The sequence below is a fragment of the Protopterus annectens genome, chromosome 2.part2 (assembly GCF_019279795.1).
Source record: "Protopterus annectens isolate FY-2018-M chromosome 2.part2, PAN1.0, whole genome shotgun sequence".
Lineage (NCBI taxonomy): Eukaryota > Metazoa > Chordata > Ceratodontiformes > Protopteridae > Protopterus > Protopterus annectens.
Genome location: NC_056730.1, coordinates 509,254,718 through 509,272,379, shown reverse-complemented (window position 1 = coordinate 509,272,379; position 17,662 = coordinate 509,254,718). Strand labels below are relative to the sequence as shown.

Below are 17,662 nucleotides of genomic sequence, written 5' to 3'. Positions count from 1 at the left end.
TTGGGAAAAAGATGCTAAGGATGACGCTGCCATGTAACAGGAAAAGAGGAAGGCCTAAGATAAGGTTTATGGATGTGGTGAGAGAGGACATGCAGGTGGTTGGTGTGACAGAGCAAGATGCAGAGGACAGGAAGAAATGGAAACAGTTGATCTGCTGTGGCGACCCCTAACGGGAGCAGCCGAAAGAAGAAGAAGAAGGAAAGGATATCCCAGTTATATGCTCACCAAGGAGAGATCGGATATGTCTTTTCTGAAATTTCTGTTTTATGAGAAATAGTAAAGTAATATCTGCATATCAAGGTCAGAAAGTCTTTATACAGAAGTGACGGCAATGAATAAAAGGAGTTTTCCAAGAAATAAACTTTAAAGAGACAGAAAAAGATTGCTCAAAAGAAGTATCAGTTTAATTTGTAAAATAAAATTCATATTATATTTTAGTTCACAAAGTTATAACAACATTAATATGAAGGACCCCGTTCAGAAGTAACTACTGGTAAAAAGGAAAATAAATACCAGATTTGTTCATTCTGCATCAGTTGCTCTCTGATCTCATAATTGGGATTAACCTTTCCACCAATCAGCAGTCAGCATTTTTCTGGAAGTTCCCATGGTCAAAGACATACGTATCCATGACAATATTCATTGTGATGCCACATACCCACTTAATATGTTGACTTGCCCTCACTGTTTTCTAGTTCACAATAGTTTAGTGAGTACCCTTCTGCAGATTAAGAGCCACAATGATTTGGCTGCCAACAAGTAGCATACCATCATATTAGTGTCCAATCTACAGAGAAATAAAACAGCCAAAGCCAGCTAAAACAGATGCCCACTACCAACCATAAGACCAGATATTTCAGTGTTTTGTGTTTCCTGCTTATTAAGCTTAAGAGAAAACTGTGTTATATGTGTATGTCAGATGAGTTATATGTGTATGTCAGATGACATTTAATTGTTCATTCAGTAGTATTACACATTAAGGTCTGTAGGTAGTTACGATGCATGCAGTCCAGCAGACCATTAAGGAGCCTAGACCAAATTCCCAATTGCCCCACAGGATTATCTGGTTAAGTGACTAACTCAGGGTCACACAGCAAACAAATGAAGGCTGAAGGAATCAAACCATATATCGCAGGAAGTAGCTCGTTAACAGTTTATAGCTTTAATCCTCTACACTAATCTCTGTTAAATTATCTAACTGTATTTAACTAACCTGCGTCCTCCTAACTGCTACCGTTGGCACTTTATCATGAATGCACAAGTAAATCAGGACATCAATAATACAATTCCAATGTGTTTCCAGTTAACAATAAAATATGAACTACAATATTACTTCTACAGTAACATGCCTTGAAATGAAAAAAATGGAAGCCAATAAGTAAATATATTTTGTGTGTACCTGAAGAATCCCCAGAATAAGTAAACTATTTCAAAAGGAAGAAAGAACACTTATGCCTCCATACAAATATAAATGAATAGTTTCAAAGGGGAAAAAAAGAAGTTATGTACTCACCATAACGTTCCATGTTTGTAGTCCATCTTGCCCTTCATTCTTACATATGGGATCAGAGCCGACTCAGCCTATTTACAAACTCAAAGTCTTCTAGTTGTCTCGTGGCTAGGTAGGTATCCCATGGTGCACCAGTACAATCCCCAGATCTTGCTTGCTGCTAACTAGGAGAAATAATAACAAACATATGGAAAGAAGCCAATACTACAAGGTCTCTAGAGAATAATGATAATATTCTTCTGTCTCCAGATACTTCTAGGAAGGGGGTAGGAGGGTGTGTTCGTAAGAATGAAGGGCGAGATAGACTACTAATATGGAACGTTATGTTGAGTACATAACTTCTTTATGTTCTGTAGTCCTATCTTGCCTTCATTCTTACATATGGGACAGCGTCCCTAGCACCTTATTCTTGGGTGGCTCAAGGAAAAATACTCCCAAGTACCGTGGAACCAAAGGATGCTCTACCCCTGGAAGTTAAATCCAATTTGTAATGAGTAATAAATGTGTGAGGGGTAGCCCAAGTTGCTGCTGCACAAATGTTATCAAGTGGGACCCTGTCTTGAAAGGCTGCAGAGGTAGACTGAGATCTCGTAGAATGAGCCTTGATTTTGAAAGGTAAAGGTCTAACCTCAGAGGTGTAAATGTAAACTATACAGCTAGAAATCCAATTTGAGAGGGACACTTTGGAAACTGGTAAACCTGACCTGGATTCGGAGAAGGAAATAAATAATTGATCTGACTTCCTGAATTCCTTCGTCCGGTGCAAATAAAAACGTAATTGTCTATGGACATCCAACTGATGAAACCTGTATTCTGCTGCATTGGAATGATTTGGAAAGAACATCAGAAGTTCTATGGATTGGTTCAAAGTGTTATGGGAACAGACCTTGGGGACAAAGGAGGGATTAGTACGAAGAGATACTCTGTCTTTGTGAAAAATCAGATAAGGGGGTTTTACAGACAATGCTTGTAACTCTGATACCCATCTGGCAGAAGTGATGGCCACCAGGAACAAAGTCTTCCAAGACAGAAATTTCAAATGCGATGAATAAAAAGGCTCAAAGGGCAGAGACATCAATTTGGATAGCACAAAATTCAAATCCCATGAAGAAACAGGTTCTTGAAATGGGGGTCTTAAACTGGCACCTTTGAGGAAGGTTTTGCACAGCCTATGTAACATCAGATTAGAATCTTGTATGCCTAGATGAAAATTAGAAATCGCTGCCAATTGAACCATGATAGTGGCAGCCGCAGATCCCTGGTGGAAAAGTTCAAACAGGAATTCCAAAACCACCAGAATGGAGGCGGTATAAGGGTCAACATTCTTTTTCTCAGCCCAGATAGCGAATCTCCTCCATTTACTTGAATATAGTCTCCTAGTCGAGGGTTTATGAGAGGACGTTAGGATATGAGTCACAGAGGGTGAGAAGTCGTGAAGCCTGACTAGGGATGGAACTGGAGCAGCCAAGCTGTCAAACTGAGGGTGTGTAAAGCAGGATGAAGCGAGCCTAACATGTGCGTCAAGAGATCTGACACTGGGTCTAGAATCCAAGGATAGTCCAGGAGAAGAGGCCCGCGAAAGGGGATCCACACCTGATGAGGCCAGTAAGGAGCAATGAGGATCAGCTTGCTTCCTAGCTGTTTCTCTTTCTGAATCACCTTGGGTATGAGAGGAAAAGGAGGAAAAGCATAAAGGAGACCTAGGGGCCAATCGTGAACAAGTGCATCTCTCGGTGACTCCCCCAGAGGGGGGATGAGGGACAAATAGCTGCTGCATTTGGCACTGATTGGGCTGGCAAAGAGATCGCAGCAAGGCTGTTCCCATCTGCGGAAAATCTGATCCGCTATTTCCTGTTTCAGAGACCACTCGTGAGGTATCAGGATTGCCTGGCTGAGCTTGTTGGCTATTACAGTGGTTGTCCCTGGAATGTGCGTTGCCACCAGAAAACTCTGGGAAGATATCACCCATTTCCAAACTCGAATGGCCTCTCGACAAAGTGGGTATGATCTGGTTCCACCTTGTTTGTTGATATACCATACTACCAACATGTTGTCTGATTGTATTGCAATTGTCCCAAGAGGCAGAAGGTCATGAAGTGCTTGCAACGCCAGGAGCACCGCCCTCATCTCCAGAACACTGATATGCAGGTAAGCCTCATGATCTTGCCATGTGCCTTGGACAGTCCTGCCTAGATAATGCCCCCCCACCCTATCCGAGAGGCATCTGTGGTCACAGTAGCAATGGGTTGGTGAGGGACAAATGAAGTGCCCGTGGCTAACTGGTTGGGTAGAGTCCACCAAATGAGGTCCTTCTTGCAAGAGCCTGTCAGCAGTATGTGATGAGATAATGGTAGGTGTTGAAAGGACCACTGGGATGACAGCAGCCACTGAAGAACCCTCATGTGTAGTCTGGCTAGCGGCACTAGTAGTATGGTGGAAGCCATGGTCCCTAGAAGCTTCAGAATAATCTTGGCCTTGACCTTTCATAGGGGGAGAAGACGTTGAATTTGAAGAACCAGATTCTGTGCCCTTTCTACAGAAAGACGAGCCAACATGTCTACTGTGTGTCTATCTCTGCACCTATAAAATTCACAAATTGAGAGGGCAACAAGGCAGATTTTTCCCAAATGATAGAAATCCCCAACTGGGCACAAAGTTGAATGGTAGTGTTCCTGATCTGAAGAAGTAGATGCCTGGTGGAGGCGGACAGGAGCCAGTTGTTCAGATACGGAAACACCTGGAATCCTAGACGTCTCGGGTGAGCTGTCACTACTGACATACACTTGGTGAACACCCTGGGGGCTGTGGTGGGACCAAAGGGCAGTGCATGAAACTGGTAATGACTGGCTCCCAGCCAGAACCGTAGATGGCTCCTTGACATCCAGTCCATTTTTATGTGGTAGTAAGTGTCTTGGAGGTCTACTGAGCACATCCAAGTGTCTTTCCCTAGAAACGTGAGTACAGACTGCAGTGTCACCATCTGGAACTTGTCCTTCTTTACTGATTCATTCAATCTGCTGAGGTCCAAGATGGGCCGCCAGTCCCCTGTACGTTTTGGTACTAAAAAGAAACTGGAGTAAGTTCTGGATCCTATTTGGTCTGCTGGGACGGTTTGGATGACTCTTTTTTCCAGCAACTTGTTGACCTCCACAGTTGCCTGATCCCTGTGATTGGGTGGAACATCCGGGATCCTTTTGGGAAGATAGGGTGGCAGAGAAAAGGGTATGACATAACCTCTGGTAATAATTCTTTGTACCCATTTTCTCTTGCGTGATACTTAGCCAGGCTTCTGGATACAAAGAAATGTGACCCCCGACCGACTCCAGAGAAGCACAGTCGGGCCCCACGTCAGGAGTGCTGGTAAGGCCGGCCCCGAAACGAATCGCAGCCTCCCTGGTTTTGCGGTCTGCCCCTGCCTCTAGGGCAACGTCTACCGTTTCCTCCTCCTCTGCCTCTGAAGGACAGGAGTCACCCTGTGCATCTTGGAAAAACCTCTGGGACTTCTTGAACCATATTTTACCACCTCTCTGACCCTTACGGTATGGTCTAGAGGGGACAGTAAAACATACTCCCATGTCTTAGAGTATTTTTCCTTCTTTTCCTTGGGTCCAAACAATGAAGAACCGTCGAAGGGGGCGTTGGTAAATGTAGACTTGAACGGTTCCGCAAAATTACACAAACGTATCCAGGAATGACGTCTTAGGGAAATTCCTGAACCCGCTGCTCTACTCACTACATCAGCTGCATACGATATAAGCCTCATGGATGAGTTGACAATAAAGTTCAAGGTGGACAACTGGGCAGACAGCTTGTCAGGGACTCCCTCAGTACATGTACCTTGTACAGAATTTCCTAACTCCTTAAGGAGATCTCTCTGAAGCCTGATAAAGTGTGTAAGGTAGTTCAGCGATCTAAGAGTAAACGCCACTGACAAGAAGATATGCTTCCTGTATTTGTCCATCATTCGAGACTCCTTATTCGGCGGATGGACAGAAGAAGTTTCTGCTAGCTCCTTCTTAGTGGCCATCACCACCACCATGGCATCTACGTTAACACCTTTAGACAAGAATTCCTTTTCCCTGGGCACAGAAAGAAACGTATTTGGTCTCCTGGGGACAGGCTCCATGGCATCAGGAGTATCTCACACCTTCTGACTAACTAGCTCCATCAGTTCATCGAAGGGTAGAGACACCCAAGAGGCTGAAGGTTGAGACCCAAAAGCCTTCAGGTACACCAACTCCTCATCAGAAGGGGTGACAGTGGGCCAGCCGCACCTCTGCTTAAGGATTTCCAAGATGTCTACGAAGGAGACATCAGAGGACAACTTGGGGGACCCTTCTGACTCCTCGAGGTCAGTGTCTGAAGTAAGAGACTCATCCTGCGAGTCTACATGCTTCCTCTTGCGTGTTCTCTTCCGTGGAGGCTCCGCAGAAGGATATTCTGGGGAGGTCTCAGAAGAGTGGGGGCCACCAGCCAGTAGCTACCGAGGCTGCGGGTCTCTGCTGTCCAGAGAGAGTGTAGGAGCTGAGACGGAAGTAGGTGCTCTATGGGGAAGAGTGTCGGTACCCCTGGTAGGAGCTGATTATCAGGACAGCACACTCATCATCATCTTGAATGCCGACCTCTCCGGCTACGAAGACCTCCTCGGCACCAAGGAGACCGAGGATGCCATCGGTTCCAGAGCCATCGGCTCCGAGATAGACGTAGGGTCCAAGCTCACCCTCGCCGACACGCCAAGAGGAAGGCTCGGAACTGAAGAGGTTTGGTTTCAGGCATCCCTGTTGGGGCTGACCGGGGACCTTCAGCTCCTAGACACCACGGACAGCACCGAGAGTGTCAGAGTGGAACTCGGCTCTGAAACAACCCCAGGGGGAGCTGGAACCGAGGGTTAACAAGTGCTATAAGGCCAACGGCCAGCTGTACTTAAATTACAGACAAAAGGCGCTCTACTAAACGCTATCTAAATGCAAACAGTACACTAACTATAGCTATAAAATGCTAGATAACACTTTCAAAATTGAAAATAGAAGATTTATCCAAATTTTTGAAGAAAATGTGTAAAACTTAGCCACGTCCAAGAAGAATCACATCCGAACCCGGTGCACCATGGGATACCTACCTAGCCACGAGCCAACTAGAAGACTTCAAGCTTGTACATTGGTCGAGTCAGAGCCGAGGAATGAAGACGAGATAGGACTACAGAACATCAGTTACTTTTTGAAAAATAACAGTGATATTCTGTATTCTAAAAAGCTTTTACAAAACATAAAAATGCATGCTCTTGTTAGTCTAAGCAAATGATCAGTTTCGTTTTAAGAAGGATACAGTTCTTCAATTCTTTTCTTTAGGGAGGAGAGCTCTTCAGTAAGCTGGTCATGCCTAGTGGGGAAAAAAAGAGTTACTTTACAGAGAATGAAGCAGAACATCAACGCCCTACTGTGAAATAACAATGTTAAATCAGAAAGACACAATGCAGGCTGTAGGGCTCAACCTTCTTAGAGTGGCAATAAATAATTAATTTGAAAGTTTCCATAAATGAAATAAAAGGGAAATCTAAATCTTTCTATAGCAAGTAGAAAATGTAATTGCTTTAGGGTAGTCTTCAGCATCCTAGACAGAAAACAGCCCTACTTGCTCCTCCTGGTCAGATAAGGATACCTCAGACCCCCAGTACTCCAACATGGTCTACACTTCAAGTACAAATGGAGGGATGTATTCACAGCCCTATTAAACCAAGTGTGCTCTGGAATCTAATCCAAAGGTTATTTTCCTGATCCTTCTAAGGGGCCATCATCTGAACCCAGTACAACCAGACTTTCCTGCTTTACATGAGGAGGTGGCATGCACTGATGTCACTATGAATCCTTGACATGTCCCCTTAATGTATCTGTCATGCTCTTTCAGTCTAGTAGACAGCTGTCATTTCCCCAAATTCTGTCAGAAGTTAAGCAGCCAGCAGGTATTTGTTACTACTCTGTCTGAGGTAAAAGGCTTCCCCATGGCTGCTTACTGGGCTGACTATCCTTTTTCTCAGGTTTCCCCCTGCACCCTAGTCATCACTACTGCTTGCAAGGATACATAATAACATGAGGTTTCATTACAATGTCACCAACTTAATATGCAAATATTTCTGATAATTCTAAGACTTCAGTCATAATTTAATTGAAAACGGTCCTTACTCGTCCATACTCATTAAGATACTATTTATTACATTGTAAATGGAAGCAAATGTGCACTGTCAGTCAGAATGTTTCTGTGAGGGTGATGATGGACAGGAGATCAAGGAGAGGCTGCAAGACACTGCTGATGGCACACAGCGACAATTCTCACAAGTTGGGACTATAGCCACCAAGTGATGGTGGCATAATCTGTGTCTGCAGCTGCCCTGTGACTAACATACTATTGATATGATTGTATACTGTATCCCAAAATCCATCGATGTGTCAGGAAATGTGAAGACTAGGTGGACGTTAGGGTGGAAGGAGGGAAGAGCGATTGAACCAAGTAAAAAACTGACAAAATGCCGACTTGCTCTAAAGAAAGCTAAGGAGACTACAGGTCTGTATGTATAGCTACAACAGAAACAAGAAATCAGACTACTGAAAAAGAAAATGCAACAGACAAAGAAAGAAAATGGACATAAACAGCCTTAGTGAGGACAACATTAAGGAATAATGGTAAAGTTAACTGTCTAGACAGAAAAATGAAAAGTAAAAACAAGTGAATCAGAAAACCAAATACGGAGAGGAAATGTAAGGATCACTAGTGTGTCTGAATCTATCAAAGGAAGAACTAGGAGATTATTTAAAGAAGACAGCAAATTTACAAGGTCCAGAGATAAGGAAAGTAAATCAAGGATGTACTCATTCATTCTTTAATCAATGCAGGAACATGGTCAGAGCTGGTGCCTAGCCTGGCAACGAAAGGGTGCAAGGCATAGAAAAAAATACATGAGCGGGAACAAGCTGTGAAACAGGCAGACTAATGCACATTCTGTGCTTCCTGCATGTGTATTGCACAAACTGAAACTTCAAAAGTGCTAAACAAAGAAGAAAACAAATATTTATCAATACTATAATTTTTGATGACTTTCACAGGTGCACCACGTGTATCAGGCTTAATTCTGAGTCATTTGTGACAGCACCACTTTGTCTGATTTATGTCTAAAGAATAAGACTGCAGTATCTCACAAAATTCACTTTTCGCTATGAAACATTGATCTCAGATTTAGGTAGCAAGAGTGTGGGAGTGCAGACTACTATGTAAAGAGGTGAAGGGATGAAGCTCTTCTACAACAAACTTTAAGACTGAAACAGTGAGTTTCAATTATCACTGTTTCACTGCAAGTTTAATACTAAATTATTGCACTTCTAAGTGTCGATCAATGAAGAAGTAAACTTTGTCATGAATCACTGCATTGCAGCAACATAAAAGGTTCATAGGTTGATACTAGGCTATCTGCCCTAGGGCATTTATAAGCCTTGCCAGAGTGTGTTTGGCTTTCGCCACCCTTTTAGATTAGTTGACTGTGCCTCTGTATAGTAGGTCACAGAAGATAGCCCTTTTAAGGTTAGTTTACTGTGCCTCTGTCTAGTAGGGACACAGAAGAGATCCCAGGGGTAAACCTACGATCTCCCATCCACTCGTCAAGATTTCTCTTGAAGAGGGTCATTGAGGGGCTCTGCCTAACATGGATTAGGATTTTGTTCCAGAGTGAGGGGAGCCTCTGGGATATGAATCTGTCCCTCCAGCATGTCCTATTTATTTCTGTGCTGAGGTTTAAGTCCCTGGAGCGTGTGGCTCTAAGGGATTTGGATTTCCTGAGGTGGAGCATGTCCATTAATTCTAGTTTGGACATGGCTTTATACGTCAGGCACAGATTGCCTCTGAGTAGGTGGTAAGCAACTGAGTAGAGCTGGAGTTTCTTTAGCCTAACTGCGTAGGGCATCTGTTTGAGTCCATTGATCCTCTTGGTGAGGTACTTTTGGGGTCTTTCCAGTTGCTGCAGGTGTCGGATAAGGTACATCCCAAATGGGGCATTGTATTCAATTATGGGCCTGATGAGTGATGAGTAGAGGGGCACAATGACCTCTCTTGATCTACATGTGAACCCTTTCGTGATAAGGTGGGCTATATAGAAGGTCTTTCTAACCACTTTGGCAACATGATTGTCAAAGTAGAGATTGCTATCTACTTGGGTCCCCAAATCCCTAATTACTTCTTCCGCACTTAATGGATTACCACCTATGTGGTAATTTGTGGGCACTTTGTTTTTCCCAAAGGGGATGACTATGCACTTTTTGGCATTTAGCTTTAGGCCATGGCTCTGACACCAGTTATCCGTCTCTGTGACACCTTTTTGGAGGATGCTTGTGTCAGTCGGCGAGTCGATTATGGCACCCAGTTTGCAGTTATCTGCGAACTTGGTCAGCCATAGTCCTCCCGTGTTAGCCTGTACCTCAGAGAAATATGTACCGAACAAGAGAGGTCCCAGGACTGAGCCCTGTGGGATGCCACTTGTAACTGGTTTAGAGTCTGACATGGCACCTGCAATTCTGACCATGTGGGTTCTATCCCTGAACCAGTTTGCAACCCATCTTGTGACATAGGGGTTGATATTTAAGCTGGTGAGCTTATTTATGATGCCCAAGTGGGGTATTGTGTCGAAGGATTTTGCGAGGTCCAGGTAGGCTGTGTGGACTACCTTCCCTTCATCTATGGTCTTGGTGACTGTTTCAAAGAAGTCGACTAGGTTCAAGAGGCAAGATCTGCCCTTAAAGCCGAATTGGGTAGGATCCAGTGTTTGGAGGTTCCCAATGTCTTTGTTTATGAGTTCCATGATGATATGCTCCATAGCTTTGCAGACCAGGCTAGTCAGGCTTATAGGGCGATAGTTTCCGGGGTCCGTTGTGGCACCACCTTTGTGGAGTGGGACCACTGTTGCTGTACGCCATTCCTTGGGTACATATCCTGTAGTAAGGCTGAGATTGAACAGTGAGTTTATGTGAGGGTTCAGTTCTTCTTGGAGCTCGTGTAAGATGCAGCCTGGGGCACCGTCTTGTCCCATTGATGCTGTGTTTTTTGCTTTGGAGAGGGCAGCTCTCACCTGTGCATCTGTGATGTCACTCTGTTGGGATAGACATTTGCTCTTTTGAGGGGGAAGGGGGGGAGAAGTTTGCACTGAACCTGTCTGCCAGGATGTTGGCAATGTCTGTGGGTTCAGTGTATTTTTTGTCATTTTGCACTAACTCAGAGCATATCTGGGAGTTGCCACCCAGGTTCATGACTCAACTAAAGAAGGCCTTGTGATTATCTTTAGCGTCTTGTGCAATTTTTCTTTCGAAGCTGGCCTTAGATGATTTTATGAGGGATCGTAGTTTCTTGCTAGTACTGATCAGAGATGCCTTCCCTTTTTGGGATTTTGCTCTATCATGTAGTAGCTTCCTCCTTCTGTTGTATAGCTTATTTATGGCTGGATCCACCAGACAGGTCTCCTGCCTTTGGAGGAGTGAGTCTTGGTTTTATTTGAGATAGCACGATCCATGCATTCCTGTAGGTGTCCATAGAATGCGTTTGTAAAGGATTCTGCGGTTTGGGCTGTATTTTCCACTGGCCTGGGGGCTTTGAAGGATTCCACTTCGGTTTTGAGAAGTGGGAAGTTTGCTTTTGAGAAGTTCATCACCGTGGTTTCCTTGGCTGGGGGTGGGGACAGGATATGGATGTCCAGTGAGATTAATTTATGGTCAGATCTTACCAATGAGGGGTATACCTCTGGTATGGAACATAGAGTCCTCATGTTGGTGATGATCAGGTCCAATATGTTTTCCCCTCTTGTGGAAGTGGTGACCAGTTGTTCCATAACATTTGAGTTTATAAATTCTAGGAACCGTCGGTCGAGGGTGTTGGGGCTTGAGTAGTGCTCCCAGACTATGTTTGGGTAGTTGAAGTCACCCAATATGATGGTGTTTGGAGAGACCTTCATATCCTCCAGTGTTCTCAGGAAAGCCGAGTGGGGTTCCTGAGTTTGGGAGGGTGGTCTGTAGCAGGCTACAAACTGAAAGGCAGTTTTGCCCACTGTTAATTGCACATGGATGGTCTCTGATGCTTCGTGCAGTGCCACTAACCCGGAGGTGTGGGTATCTTTGATGAATATTGATACTCCCCCTCCTTTTGTGGTTCGGTCTGAGTTTTGGGGTCGGAAAGCATGGTATGAGGTATAACCTGGTAGTGCTGGGGTGCTCTCGGGAGCCTTGAACCAGGTTTCTGTTACTGCACAGATATCGATATTCTCCATACTGAGGAGAGCCTCGAGTGCGTGCATCTTGAGGTTTAGACTTCTGGCGCTGAGCAGCATTACCCTTAGTTTCTTTTTCTTTGTGTTGTCTATGGAGGTGGGTTTGTCTTTTGAGCCTTGCCTAAAAAAGGCACTATGGGGGTGGCAAGAGCCTTAGCCAGTATTCAAAACCCCAGGGGCGACAGATGCAAGCCGTCCCTAGTGAAGCAACGTGGCTTGTCGAGCATGTCATCCCAGGCTGACAAACACTGGATCCCCTTTGAATGACACCAATACTTTAGCCAATTGTTAAAATTGATCATTTTGTCTTTATACTGTGGCATCATTCTTGGTGAGGGTAAGATGCTACTCAAGGTCAGGGTCATACCGGCCTGGGCTACATGATCAGAGATCTCATCTATGTCTCTTTTCATGTAGTCCAGGGAGGTACGTCTCAGGTCATTCACACCAGCATGGACAATGACAGAGTCATATTTGTACTTGCCTTGGAGTGACCTGAGTGCTTGTGTTATGTGCGGATCCTGGCACCCGACAGGCAGCTTACAGTGACCTTCTCCTTATTCAGCCTGGTGAGTGGGACGTCAGTTTGTCTGACAATAGAGTCACCTATTACAAGTGTATTAGTTGTGTTGTTTAGCCTTAAGAGCTTTGACTGTGTGGCACACTGACTTTGTGAACTATGTGATACGTGGATATTGTTGTGGGGTAGCAGTTGCTTGGAAGTCTGCTTTGGAGGTCTCTGCTGCTTGGGCAGATTTTTATTTAGAGCCTCCGAGTATGTTTTTGTGTGTTTATGTGTTTGGTTTGCTGTTGCGATAGGTCTACGTGGACTGGATTTGTGTTGTGTGTGGTTACTTCTCCTCCTGACTGACTGTGCCAGTACTGGGTTGAGAGAGCTCAGCCTCCAGTTTGGCTATATAGTTGCATCTCTCACATATATTTGAGCTTGTTGGGAGGAGGAGAGGGTGGTCTGTGTACATAAGGCAGTTGTAACATTGCCTCAAGATTCCCAGATTCACCACCTGGACTGGAGAGTAAACCCTAAACTGACTTTTGGACATGCCAGAATAGTATAAGGAACTACTTTTTGACTGATCAAAAAGGACCAATAGGGAGCCAAGTACTTAAAGGGAGTATAAGAGGGTGTAGTGCTTTAGTTTATTAGTGCTTACTTATAAGATTACTTATACGAGCAACTGCAGGGCTTTAGAATGAAAATAGAGTGCTTACTTTGAGATTTAGAACAGTTCTAAGGGAAAAAGTGAAGAGCAGACTTCGTGGAGCTGGGAATAGTTTAAACCCGTTTAAGCGGAGCTGCCCGATGCTGCGCTATGCGCAAAATCATGCAAAACCGCGCAAATGCGGGTTTTAAAGCAGGGAAACTGAAAGAGATAGGAATCGACCCAAAACGGCCAATAAGCTACTAGTTTCAGGGCTGAGACCACTCCTCCAGGGACAGATAGGCTGCTCAAAGCTCTCCACTCTCACTGGTGAACAGAGAAGCTTCCTTCTATCCAAGTAAGGATATGGGCAACACAGGAAGGAGAACTACTCTAAATAAATAATTTGCAGAATAAAACAGCCAAAAGCTTTAGGGGAAAAAACTAAGTGGTTTTACTTTCGCTTGTGTATGGAGGTTAATGAGCTTCACTATAAAAATTTGAAGTGAGTACTACAGTTCTGTACTGTGTCTTTCTTGGAAATGAACCAAAAGGAAAGTGTATGAACCCACACAAAAGACAAAAAAAAAACAATACAAGCATTTCAAGTTTAAAATAGAACTGGTAACACTAAATACTGGAAAGAGGCTGAATAGAAATAAAATAAAAACATACACCAAGGTAAAGGTGGACTGCATTGTGGTTCAGTGATCAGCACTGCTGCCTCAGAGTGCTTGGTTTTTTGCCTGACAGATTATCATGAGTTGAATTCTGTATACAGTGCTCATGTCCTCCCCATCTCAACATTGGTATTTGTAAAGGTTTTTAGTGTCTACTCACATCCCAAAGACATGCCAGTAAGCTGGTGATCCCCAAAATGTGTGCCCTGTGAAGGACTGGAGTTCCATCTAGGATTTGTTCTTTGTCTCAAACTCCCTGTCTGTTGAGCCGGTTTCCCTCTACTCTGAGTAGGATAAAACACGTTAGCGGAAGAAGAATCACAAAAAGGCAAGGCCACTTTTAATGTTGTACTTACATCTGTACTGTAATCGTGCAAATAAATACCAAGGTATTTTATAAGATTATGTACAAATCTGATTCCATACCAAAATTAACATTATGGCTACTGTATTTGGGATACCCAAGATCCACAAGCAAATGGAGAAAAAGAAGTTATGTACTCACCATAACGTTCCATCTGAGTAGTTATACTTCATTTTCTGCAACCTGTGGGTATTCGGATCCATATCGGATCAGAGCCGGCAACATTTTTCAAGCATCTGCTCCAAGCTCCTCCCCTTACCCATAATCTCTCACATCTCCTACCTTCCCTCAGATCGAGTTTGCCACTATTCAAACTATCAACAACTCAATAACAGCACTAACCTAGAACAGGTTTGGTGGAAGGAGGGTGGGATGGTTGCAAAAAATTAAGTATAACTACTCAGATGGAACGTTATGGTGAGTATATAACTTCTTTATCTGAAGTAGTTAACTTCATTTATCTGCAACCTGTGGGACAGAGTCCCCAGCTACCAAAACTCCTGAAAGGATATTCCTGAGCACTGCAGAGCCAAAGGATGCTCTCCCTCTAGAGGTCAAATCCAACTTATAATGAGAAATAAATGTATGTGACCTTGCCCAGGTCGCTGCTGCAAAGATATCATCCAGTGAAACCCTAGACCAAAAAGCAGCAGAAGTTGCCATAGATCTGGTAGAATGAGCTTTAACAGGACCAGGTGGGGACAGACCTTTATCCTTATAGACTTGCAGTGTACATTGTGTAATTCATCTAGCTAAGGAGACCTTGGAAATGGCTTTGCCCAAAAACAGTCTAGAAAAGAACAAGAATAACTGGTCAGACTTACGAAATTGTTTAGTCCTATAAATAGAAACAAAGCTGTCTATGGACATCTAGCAAATGCAGCTTATATTCACCCTTGTTCTGAAAATTTAGAAAGAAAACAGGCAGATTTAATCATCTGGTTAATGATTGATTCAAAGGCAACTTTTGGTAAGAAAGAAGGGTTTGTGCGGAGCAAAACCCTGTCTTTATGAAAGATCAAATAAGGGGGCACGTCAGACAATGCTTGGATCTCAAAAACCCTTCTGGCCAAAGTAATGGCCACTAGGAAAACTGTCTTTCAGGACAAGAATTTCAAATGTACTGACGCTGCTGGTTCGAATGGGGGAGCAACCAATGCCTGCAGAACTAGGGTAAGGTCCCAAGGAGGGACTGAATCCTTAACCTGGGGGACATAAAAGAAAAGTGCCTTTCAGGAAAGCTTTACACAGACTCAAAGAGGCCAGAGCATTCATATTTTTGCCGACATGAAAATTAGATATGGCTGCCAGTTGTACTTTCACCGTAGAGAAACTAGCCCCTTGTTGGAAAATATTGGACAAAAACTCCAACACTGCAGGAACTGGGGCCATAAAGGGATCTAGGTTCCTCTGAGAATCCCAAATGGAGAAGCGTTTCCATTTGCTGCAATAAGCCTTTCAGTGGAAGCTATGTGGGATGCCACCAAAATAGTCTTTACTGAAGATGACAGACCGGGAGTCCTAGCAATCAGGGGAACTGGAGCAACCAAGCCATTAGCTTGAGGCCATCTAGATCGGGTGAACTGATGCCCGAAGGATGAGAGATGAGATCCGGGTAGGGATCCAGAATCCGAGGAGGAGTTAGAACATGAGACCAGAGAAAGGGGAACCACATCTGACGAGGCCAGAACAGGGCAATGAGGATAACTTTGCACCCCAGTTGGCAAGCTTTCTGAAGAAACTTCGGAATGAGAGGTAACGGGGAATAAGCATACAATAACCCGGGAGGCCAAGCATGGACGACAGCATCTCTGGGGGAGTCCCCTGGTGAGGTGATCAGAGTGAAGAACTTGCTGCACTTCACATTGGAAGGAGTTTCAAAGAGATCGCAGCAAGGCTGACCCCACGCATGGAAGATCTCCTCCGTCATTGACTGTTTCAGAGACCACTCGTATGGCATTAGAATAGCCCAACTCAGTCTGTCCGCTAAAATGTTGGAGTGCCCAAGGATGTGCATTGCAATCAGAAACAGACTGGTGGAGATCACCCACTCCCACACTCTTATGGCCTCGCGACAGAGAGGGTAAGATCTGGTTCCTCCTTGTTTGTTGATGTACCAGACAACAGACATGTTGTCTGATTGAACTGCAATTGTCCCCAGGGGGAAGAACAGCATGAAAGGCTTGCAACGCTAAAAGCACTGCCCTCATCACCAGAACCCTGATATGCAATCTGGTCTCGGTCAGGGATCAAGTGCCTTGGACCGTCCTCCTCAAATAGTGACCCCCACCCGAGCTGGGCTGTGGGTGTTATGAAGGGACGACCAGCCAAGATTTCCGGCGACTGGAGCCACCAGAGAAGAGACATCTTGCAGGCTCTGCTGCTTCGAATTGGATAGTCCATGGGGAGGCCTAACCAAGACCACTGAACTGCCAGGGTCCACTGAAGCACCCGCATGTGAAGGCACGCACAGGGAAGGATTAAGATTGCTGTGGCCATGGAGCCTAGGGCTCGGAGAACATCTCTCGCCGTTGGCGTCCTGGGACCGAGGATCACTGACACATGAGCCCGTAGGTTTTGGACCCTGTCCAGAGTGAGAAAAACTTGCAATAGTAGAGTGTCCAGCCATGCCCCTATAAATTCCAAGGTGTGTGTCACGTTCAAGCGGGACTTGGAGATGTTGATGGTAATCCTTAGGTTGACTGCAAGATGCAGGAAGGAGTCTCTGGCCATGCAAAGCAGATGCTTGGTGGCAGCAGCGAGGAGCCAATAGTCTAGGTAAGGAAACACCTGAATGCCCTGAAGCCTCAGGTGAGTCGCTACAACTGCCATAACCTTGGTAAACACCCTGGGGGCTGTGCTGAGACCGAAGGGTAGGGCTCTGAACTGGAAATTATTGGCTCCCAGCCAGAAGCAAAGGAATCTCCTGGAGATTCTGCAAATTTTTATATGGTAGTAAGTGTCCTGGAGGTCTGTCAAGCACATCCAGTCACATTCTTGGAGGTAAGGTAGAATGGACTTGCAAGGTGACCATCCAGAATTTCTGCTTGGCTACAATCAGGTTCAGGGTTGGCAGGTCCAATATGGGCCTGAGGTCCCCCATCTTTTTTTGCACTAAAACGAACCTGGAGTAAACGCCTAATCCGGAATGATCTGGGGGGACCAGTTTGATGGCCTGATTGTGAAGCAGCTTTGAAATTTCTTGTGCTGCTGCCTCCCTTTGAGCGGGTGGGAACATCCGGGAGGTGCTTTGGTTGGACGGGTGGGGCAACGAACGGGATGGACTAGCCTCTGGATATTATTTGGAGCACCCAACGGTCCATCGTAATGGACTCCCAAGCCATTAGGTGCAATGACACTTCCCCCGACTGTCTCCATAGTAGGACAGTCGGGCAACCCCTGAGGGTTGCTGCGCAGGTCTGTCCGAGAAGATCTCCCTAGACCCAAAGTTCCTTGTGCCCCCTCTACCTCTCGAGCGGCGTCTGTCTTGTTCCCCTCTGCCTCTAGGGGACGAGTTGTCCTGAGAGTCCCGGGCAAACTGAGATTTTCAAAACCACATCTTCTTTTGCCTTCTCTGATTCCTACAATAGGATCTTTGAGAGCTAGAGAAGTGGACTCCGATAGCAGACAGAGTCCTCCCATTCTTCTCGCTCT

At 44.9% G+C, this 17,662-nt stretch overlaps 1 protein-coding gene across 1 annotated transcript in view; it reads right to left on the bottom strand.

The window, feature by feature from the left end:
• The window catches only part of LOC122795685 (coiled-coil domain-containing protein 166-like), a 1,310,434-nt gene that overhangs the window by 1,115,893 nt on the left and 176,879 nt on the right, over nucleotides 1-17,662 (bottom strand). Inside the window, exon 2 of the mRNA XM_044063979.1 lies at nucleotides 6,836-6,889. Coding sequence (XP_043919914.1) covers nucleotides 6,836-6,889 — 54 coding nt within the window. The remainder of the gene's footprint in view (nucleotides 1-6,835; nucleotides 6,890-17,662) is intronic.